The following is a 9,764-nucleotide window of genomic DNA, read 5'->3' on the forward strand; positions in this document are numbered from 1 at the left end:
ATCTTCGATAAATCAGTAAATACAGAAGCTAATTTATTGAAAAGTGATAATTGCAATAATTCTTTGCGGCAAAATACGTTTATGATAAAATTTTGGAAAATGGGCGTGCCACCGCCTACTTATGATCACATATATGTATGTATGTATCTCGGTAACCGTTCTACCAATTTGTATCAAACTCGGTATGGTTATTGTGCTTGTCACATAAAAGCAAAACGTCGAAAACGTCAAAATTATTGAAATCGGACTAAAATTACGGTCACTTTTCATATAACAGTAAATTTCATAAATGCTTGAAACTTCAATATTTCGAAATTTAAGGACGCTAATTTACTCAAACTTGATACAAACAACAATCCCTTGAAAAGAAGTAACATTATTTGGAATTTTGGAAAATAGGCGTGACACCGCCCGCATTTGACAATATAAGTTTATCCCATTATGTCTAACTGAATGTTCTATCGAAGATGCTTAAAATAAAACGAAAACCAACACTGCAAAAATGACTAGCTCAAGTCAATATTTTTCAAATAAGTCATTGATAAGATATAGATAGAATGTTAGAAACGGGATGTAGTTCCTTATGTTTTGACCACCACTTTAAAAAATACTTCTGCTCTTTCAAATAACATGCGGAACTTTTCGGGAAGAAGATTTTTAAAATACTCTCAGCCTACTAAATTTATAAAAATCCCATTTACCCGCTGCTATTTTTCAAGTATTGATATAAGGCCGTAGGTGTGTTGAGGGCCAAAGCCTACAAAAAAAAAAAAATAAATAAAAATTGTCCCGCTATATGACGCGTGAGCAAAGAAAGTCTTTGGTGAGTTTATTTATTAGCTTAAGATATTCGTAAAAAAAGCAATGAATTGCGAATACAAAGCTGTTCAAACAAACCATCTCAGTTTCACTATAAAAGCGGGGTGAAAAACCTTCATTCGGTGTGATCCACATTAAACCACTCACTGAAAGTAAGAAGCTAATTCATCGGCTTAAGGACACATAACAATCTTTTTACTTAAACATATTCCTTTTTTCATTTTGATCTTACAGCCAAAATGTTAAAGTTCTTCGTATTCTTTGCCATTTGCGTTGCCTTGGCCTCGGCTAATCTGATACGCGTCCCAGTCTACAAGAATGCCAATCATAGCAAGAGTTTCGAATCGGTGAAAAATCAAGCAATTTTCTTGAGCACCAAATATGGTATCAGCTTTGCTACAAACACTGTTGCCGAGGAATTGACCAATGATTACAACATGGCATACTATGGCAAAATCACCATTGGCACACCGGCACAAGAATTCGTGGTACTTTTCGATACCGGTTCCTCAAATCTGTGGATACCATCATCCACCTGCCCCCGCAGGAACATAGCTTGTCAAAAACACAATAAATATAAGGCGCGCGCTTCCAGGACGCATGTGGCTATTGGTGAAAGTTTCTCCATCGAATATGGCTCTGGTAGTTTATCTGGTTATCTGTCAGAGGACACAGTGAGAGTATCTGGTCTAACCATACGAAATCAAGTATTTGCTGAAGCCACCAACGAGCCCAGCTCTACTTTTGTAAATTCGAATTTCGATGGTATTTTTGGCTTGGCCTACGAAGATATCGCCAGCGACAATGTTGTGCCACCTTTCTACAACATTTGGTCTCAAGGTCTGGTGAGCAAGAATGTATTCTCTTTCTACTTGGCACGCGATACTAGTTCCAGCCAAGGTGGTGAATTGATCTTAGGCGGCTCCGATTCCAGCTACTACAAAGGATCACTCACCTACGTGCCGGTCTCCGAGCAAGGCTATTGGCAATTTAGCTTGGGCAGAGCCACCCTTGGTGGTAAGACCCTCTGCGGTAACCGTTGCCAAGCCATCGCTGACACAGGCACCTCGCTCATTATTGCTCCCTTAAGTGCCTACAATAAATTCGCTAACATTGTTAATAGCGACAGCGCGGGTTACGTCGATTGCTCGCTCATCAGCTCTCTGGGTGACTTGGAATTTGTTATAAGTGGTAAGAGTTTCGCTGTGCCAGCATCACAATACATTATTCAGGCGGATTCACGGACTTGCTACTCTGCCATCAGCTACATTGGAACTGATTTCTGGATTTTGGGTGATATTTTCCTTGGTCTCTACTATTCCGAATTCGATATGGGCAACAATCGTATTGGTTTCGCACCAGTCGCCTAATTGCGCGCAAATACATTTTCTCGTTGGCAGTTCATATTTTTTTCTCTAAGAATAAACTTTTTACGAGTACTCGTATATGCAACAAATAAGAGTTTACTAATTTGTGTTGGTTTAATTTTGTATCCTAAAGTCACGTTACGCTTTAAGTGAAACTAGTATCGCCCCGTTGTCGAAATTCGACCACTTCACTTTTTTCACACACTTTTTCATTTTGCCAGGGAAGTGTTTTAGGTCCACCAGCATCTGTTAATCGTCTAGCTCGCTTACACATAATGTTTGGTGGAGTAATATACATTCTGTTAAATAATTTAAAAATTCATAGATGGTGAAACCAAATCGGGCACCTACCGGAAAATAATACCTTTCGAACAAAAGAGGAATCATCCAAATTGGTTGAGAAACATAGGAGCAGCAGGGAGGAATAGATTTGTATGGGATTTCGTTAGCGTATTAATATATAGATAGTAGATGATGAAACCAAAGCAGGCATTCATAGGCTTATACAGAAATTGGAATAACTCGGCTCTGGAGCCACCTATCGGGTCCATTTTTTGCAGGTGTATTTCTCTTGATGTTAGTAATACGTATTTTGAATTTGAAGCAAATCGGACCATAAATGAAGTTTTTCGGAATAACTCCACTCCTACTCCACCTACTGAAAAAACAAACAAAATGCGCACCTCCCCTTTGAAATACCTTTCGAACAAAAGAAAAATCATTCAAATCGGTTGAGAAACATAGGAGCAGTAGGGAGGAATAGATTTGTATGGGATTTCGTTAGCGTATTAATATGTAGATTAAAAAGTGAGAGGGGCATTGAACTGAATCAATATAAAAGTGGGAGCTTAGAGAATAACCCGCGAAAACCAAAAAATCGGTAAATATTAAAGTAAACAAGCTACTTTGGTAATTCGCAAATGTGTTCTAAATAAAAAGCTTGCTTTTTGAAAGCCGGCTCCAAGAGCTTTAAAGGGCAGTTGGCAAAAGATGCCATGGTGTAGATCTCGCGCTTTTGTTTAGGGGCACAACCAAAATAGGATCAGCCTAAGAAATTTTGCTTAAAGTTTTCACTTTTCGATTAAAAATCTACAGTTAAGTTAGGTTAGGTGGCAGCCCCATATGTCAGGGACTCACTTAGACAATTAGGAGATTGTCCTTTACAATACCACATGCTGTCCGGCACCCGATGCTTAATCGAAAAAATTCCTCGATCCTATTATGTAATTACGATACTGATCTTTAAGCACCAGAGCTCCTCGGGACTATTAAAAAGAGCCAAAGCACTTCAACCTTAGCTTCGCAAACGCTAGGCACTTAAGAAGGTAGTGTCGATCAGTAGTGTGGTGTACTATCACCTCATCATCTTCCGGACAACTGTGATATACAGCATCAGTCAATAAGTTCAGCCTTATTGCGTGAATACCGATTGGTCAGTGACACGTCAAAATTCCCGTCAAGAGTGACAGCCCCCTGTCTACCGACAATCAGAATGACCTTGCATGTCCTAGTTTTCACTTAGCGCTCACTGAGTTGACATGAGGCTCATCTTTCGAAGTGTGCAAAAACATATGATCAATGGTTCACCCAGCCGCCCTCTATCCGGCGATAACATTTCAAGATCACCTTCCAGTGAGTTCCACCAACTTAGGGCGCCATAAAACATAATAGGTCTCGTAGAGCGAGGATACAGCTTTAGGCAAAACACACTACCTCGTTCCAATAGCTCACATACAGCAGTATAAGGTCACTGATGCCCTCCTTGCCTCTTCTCGAAATTTGGGCTCCACGACAATTTTTTGTCAAGGACCAAACCCAAGTATTTGATCTTGTCAGATAGCTTTATATTTTCTATGGAATAAGATTAAAACTAAGATTTTAATTAAGATTAAGATAAATCGCTTAAGATTCAGATTAAAGTTGATCTAAAGTTGAGATTGGGATTAAGATTAATATTAAGATTTAGATGACGATTGAAACTAAGATTATGATTAAGATTAATATTAAGATCGAGATAAAGATTAATATTAAAATTAAGATTAGATTAAGATAAGATTAAGATTAAGGTCAAGATTAAGATTAAGATTTAGGTTAAGATTAATGTTAAGGCTAAGATTACGATTAGGATTAAGGTTAAGATTGAGACTAAGATGGAGATTAGATTAAGATGAGATTAAGATAAAGATTAAAATTAAGCATACGATTAAGACTTAGTTTATGACTAAGCTAAAGATTAGGATTGAGTATATGATTAAGATTAAGCTAGAAATTAAGATTAAGATAAAGATTAAAATTAAGCATACGATTAAGACTTAGTTTATGACTAAAGATTAGGATTAAGTATATGATTAAGATTAAGCTAGAAATTAAGATTAAGATAAAGATAATAATGAAGTTAATAATAAAGATGAAGATTAATTTGTAAATTAAGATTAAACTTGAGATTGAGATTGAGATTAAAATTAAGATAATTGCTCCCGATTGTGTAGAAAAGTACTCGTACATAAAATATGGTGAGGTTTATGGGTAATAGAAAGAATAAATTTCACTTCAGTCTTGCGTGAAATGCACACGCAGCCTTTTGTTTTGGTATATTAGATATTAAAAGTAAAAAAATTTTTAAGTCAACAGAAAATCCTATCGTTACCTAAGGGGGAAAGGTGCCAAGTCCATATTTTGAAATTGTTCAGGAGATACGAAAAATCAATGTAGTTATGTATTACTTTCCATTCTGCGTCAAAAACTAAATTAAAAAAAATGGACTTGACACCTTTTCACCTTTAGGTAGCGATATGCCAGGATACTTATGCAAGTGTTTCTTTGAAAAGCGGCGCCTAGCTTTTCTCAGTGTCTTTTTTGTTTACAAACCTATATACATATTTGTAAAAGGTATTTTTCTGTCAAATTAAATGAGTGGGGAAAGCTCATAAAGATGCAAAAATTAATACTTTTTAATAGGGTTGCCAACCTCTTAAAATTTTTTGGACTTAAATATATATTGACTCAATTGTTCAGAGAATGAAAGGCATTTGAATGCAGTCTTCAACAGAAGTAATAATTTTGAAGAGGGTTGCCAACTATGTAAAAATGTATATCTTTATATTTGTATAAAACAAAGTTGCTTACGTAATACCGAGCATAGCTCTAAAATGGATTGTCCTACATATGTGAGCTGTCTTTTTGTTGTGTTTGTCTCTTACCAAGGAAAATTAAAAAAAAAACGGATTCTCCAAAAATTTTGTACTCGAAATTTTTTATTTCCTTAATTTTGATCGTTATACATATTACAATTAAAATAGTTCCCAGGTTCAAAATTGTATCACTGCTAAACAGTTATGTTGGCTAGATTCGGTTAGATTGTGTTGCAAATTATAACCGATTCCATTTATAGGTGCCGGACATGAAAAACGTATGATGGAATTTTGTTTAAAAATACAAAATCAACCTTATCATGAGTTTAATTTTGCGCGAACAGATTCACTTTTCGTTTCACTACGGGCGGATGAACAAATTTCGGGCGAAACTCGCGACAAAACTGAATGAGAAAATCTGGCGCGTACATTTCTTTTGCGAATATGGTTCGATTGCTTCGAAGGTAATTTGAATATTTCGACATTTTACATTTAGTATTCGTAAACCATTCGCCGATCAGAAAATGAAACATTGGCTCGCGAAACTGCAACTCGTTGACAACTCTGACATCGAGATCGATCAGTGTTGTGCGACTAACTGTGCTATGAAACGTCAAACCATTACAAAATTGCAAGAACTTCGTCACGGACACAAAGCTTTGGTTAGGTTATTTAAAATGGCAATGGAAGTTATGCCTTCTGATGACCACAAAACCATAAAAGCAGATAAGTGTGCCACTGGAAGTCTTTAAGTGAATAATTGGTGAAAGTGTTCAGTCAAATATTAAATTTGGGCGAGACGAAGGTCGCCGGGTAGCGTACCCTAGCGGAGCTTTTACGTATAGTCTCGAAAGTTGATTATTGTTGAAAGTTTTTTGCTCTCCATACTTGTACTCTTCCACATAAAGTTTTTTAATATTTAGAAAAAAATACGTTGTTTTCGTATTCCACTCTCTTATTTCTTGAGTGTTGATATAGGGCCGTGAGCGGGTTAAGTACACACTGTTAAGCGCTGTGATCCATCAGAAAAGAATGGCTTGGTGAGTTTATTTGTTAGCTTAAGATAAGCTGCTCTCGAAGAAATTATGTATTATAAGTTTTTTGCTCTTCTATACAACTCTTTCACATACATTTGTACATACTTATCTAAATTTTGGCAATATTCGGAGAGGAAACTACTGAGCTGAGTGGTTAGAGGATCGTGCTACCGCTCCGTATGACTTGGGTTCGATTCCTAGTCCGTGAAACTTTTAAATTAGAAAGAGTTTTTGTTTTTTTTTAACCATTTACCGGTCGGGGATGGTGTAAAATTGTAATTCTCTTAATTTCTTGTTAGAACATCAGTACGCACACCGAAATGGGAGCACAAGCTATGCCAAACACCTAGCAAAAGTGTAAGCGCTAAAATACTAAATATTATTATTTACCAAGTAACATTTTGGCTCTTCTCTTTTTCAAGTACGGATAATGAATTGCGAAGACAAAGCTGTTCAAACACAGTATTTTAGTTTGACTATAAAAACAGCGCGCAAAACCTTCATGCGGTTTGATCCATATTATAGCATTTACTGATATGTAAGTAAGAACTTAACACATTTTATATAGCTTCACCACACTTATACAAATACTTTTTCAAACTTTTTCTTTTTTTTCTATTCAACAGCCAAAATGTTCAAGTTCTTCACGTTCTTTACCATTTGTATTGCCTTAGCCTCCGCCAATCTGATACACGTCCCAGTCTACAAGCATGCCAATCATAGCAGGAGTATAAAATCACTGAAAAATTAAATCTATTTTTTGAGCTACAAATATGGCACCAGATACGCTGCAAACACTGCTTCCGAGGAATTGACCAATGATTACAATTTGGCATACTATGGCAAAATCACCATTGGCACACCGGCCCAAGAGTTCATGGTGCTTTTCGATACAGGTTCCTCAACCTTGTGGGTACCATCATCCAACTGTTCGGATAGCAACGAAGCCTGTCAAAAACACAACAAATATAATTCGAGCGCTTCCAGCACTTATGTGGCTAATGACGAAAAATTCTTCATCCAATACTGCACAGGTAGTTTATCCGGTTACCTGTCAGTGGATACAGTGAGAATAGCTGGACTCACGATTCAAAATCAAGTATTTGCTCAGGCTACTAACGAGCTCGGCCCCAACTTCATTCAGTCGAAATTCGATGGCATTTTTGGCTTGGCCCACAAAACTCTCGCAAGAGGCGGCGTTGTGCCACCTTTCTACAACATTTGGTCACAAGGTCTGGTGAGCAAGAATGTATTCTCTTTCTACTTGGCACGCAACACCAGCTCCATCCAAGGTGGTAAAATGATCTTAGGCGGCTCCGATTCCAGCTACTACCACGGATCACTCACCTACGTGCCAGTCTCTAAGCAGGGCTATTGGCAATTCAGTTTAGGTGGAGTCACCCTTGCTGGCAAAAGCCTTTGCGGTTACGGTTGCCAGGCCATCGCCGACACAGGCACCTCGCAAATTATTGCTCCCCTAGGTGCCTACAAAAAATTTGCTAGCATTGTTAGACCCAACAACAAGGGTCTGGTCGATTGCGCGCTCATCGGCACTCTGGGTGACATGGAATTCCTTATAGGCGGTAAAACTTTCCCCTTGCCAGCGTCGCAGTACATTCTTGAGGAGAACGGTTATTGCTACTCTGCTATCAGTTATATTGGAACTGATTACTGGATCTTGGGTGATATCTTTATTGGCCTCTACTACACTGAATTCGATATCGGCAAAAATCGTATTGGTTTCGCGCCTGTCGCCTAATTGCGAATACATTTTCTTGTAGGAAATTAAAATTTTTCTCTATGAATAAACCTTTGGTAAGCAAAATAGTTATAATTTTTATTTGTTTTAATTTTATATCCTTTAGTCACGGTTTGGTTTTCAGGAAGTGGTTTTACATAGCAAATATTTACGTTAAACTAATTTAAAGCAAAAACAACTACTTGAAGCACTGCCCTTTTTTGCCAGAGACCTGCAGTAAGAATTAACGTTAGATGTTATTGATCCTTAAACTCCTAACTGTTTTATATTTTTTAACAAAAAGGCACTTAGATGTTTGAATGTTATAACTACGAAATGGTTAAGCAGAGATTTTCAAAAGTTTCACTAGTTGTGAACAATGAGTGGACCCAAGGTATTTAATCTTCCAGCTATTTCGCGTAGATTGGATAATCAGGGCGCATATGCTGCGATGACTTTATCTCATCGAATAACATGCCGCTGTAACAAAATGGGCTTTAAATGATGTTGAGCCTTACCACATGGATACCAAATGAACAATTGAAACATTTTAGTAGGGTTGCCACCTCTTTAAAAGTCAAATTCATTATAATTTATAAGTTAAATTTAACTTTTTAATACGGACGAAAAGGGCAGTGGGTTTAAGCAACTATGTAGCAAAAGTATTTTTAAGGAGCGTTGCCACCTGTGACAAATTTAAATGCAATTCAATTAATACGTTAAAAAAAATTTAAATACGGATGTCAAACAAAGGAGGATGTGAAATTAAAGCGGTTTAAGAAAACATAACTTTGAAAACATTTTAATAGAGGGTTGCCACCTGAAAAAAAGCCTAATTCAGTTTAATTTATAAGTTAAATTCAACTTTTTAAATCGGAAATCAAAGGCAGCAGGTTTAAGGAACTACACAGCAAAAGTATTTTTAAGGAGTGTTGCCACCTGAGACAAATTCAAATTCAATTCAATTAATACGTTGAAAAAAAATTAAAATACGGATGTGAAACAAAGGAGGATGTGTAATTAACGCCGTTTAAGAAACATAACTTTGAAAACATTTTAATAGAGGGTTGCCACCTGTTTAAAAGTCAAACTCAGTTTAATTTATAAGTTAAATTCAACTTTTTAATACGGACATCAAAAGCAGCAGGCTCAAGCAACTATGTAGCAAAAGTATTTTCATGGAGCGTTGCCACCTGTGTAAAACTCAATTTCAATTCAATTAATACGCTGAATAAAATATTAAAATATGGATGTCAAACAAAGGAGGATGTGAAATTAAAGCGGTTTAAGAAAACATAACTTTGAAAACATTTTAATAGAGGGTTGCCACCTGTAAAAAAGCCACATTCATTTTAATTTAAAAGTTAAATTAAATTATTTAATACGGATGACAAAGATTTAAGGAGCTCCATAACAAAATTTTTTATTTTTTTTATTTATGTATAGCATCTAGTACCTCCCTGAGTGTCACATTTGACCTTTTCGTTCGTCTTGGTGCGACACTACATGCAATTTTTTTATGATTAATATATTCGAAAAACATTTTGGTTCAATTTTCATTTCAAATCAAATTCGCTCGGTACTCAATGTGTTAAAATGTACTCAATGAAGCGCATTAAAACAAAATAAATGTATTTTATTTTGTGCATATCTTATCACCCGCTACCCCACT

General features: G+C 36.4%; 1 protein-coding gene and 1 pseudogene across 1 annotated transcript; both read left to right on the top strand.

Annotated features, from left to right (window-relative positions):
- Positions 1 to 945: 945 nt before the first annotated feature.
- On the top strand, positions 946 to 2,189 carry LOC108378566 (lysosomal aspartic protease-like). The gene is made up of 2 exons (XM_017634858.1): positions 946 to 971; positions 1,054 to 2,189. The coding sequence occupies exon 2, from the start codon at positions 1,059 to 1,061 to the stop codon at positions 2,187 to 2,189; it is 1,131 nt and encodes a 376-aa protein (XP_017490347.1). The 5' UTR covers positions 946 to 971; positions 1,054 to 1,058.
- A 4,796-nt stretch (positions 2,190 to 6,985) lies between these two features.
- On the top strand, positions 6,986 to 8,113 carry LOC108378567 (lysosomal aspartic protease-like; annotated as a pseudogene).
- The last annotated feature ends 1,651 nt before the right edge of the window (positions 8,114 to 9,764 follow it).

Source organism: Rhagoletis zephyria, unplaced genomic scaffold (genome assembly GCF_001687245.7).
Source record: "Rhagoletis zephyria isolate East Lansing unplaced genomic scaffold, Rhagoletis_zephyria_1.1 Rzeph_scaffold_14427, whole genome shotgun sequence".
NCBI lineage: Eukaryota > Metazoa > Arthropoda > Insecta > Diptera > Tephritidae > Rhagoletis > Rhagoletis zephyria.

Excerpts from the sequence above, each read along its gene's own strand:
- LOC108378566 (XM_017634858.1), top strand. The coding sequence starts at position 1,059 with ATGTTAAAGTTCTTCGTATTCTTTGCCATTTGCGTTGCCTTGGCCTCG.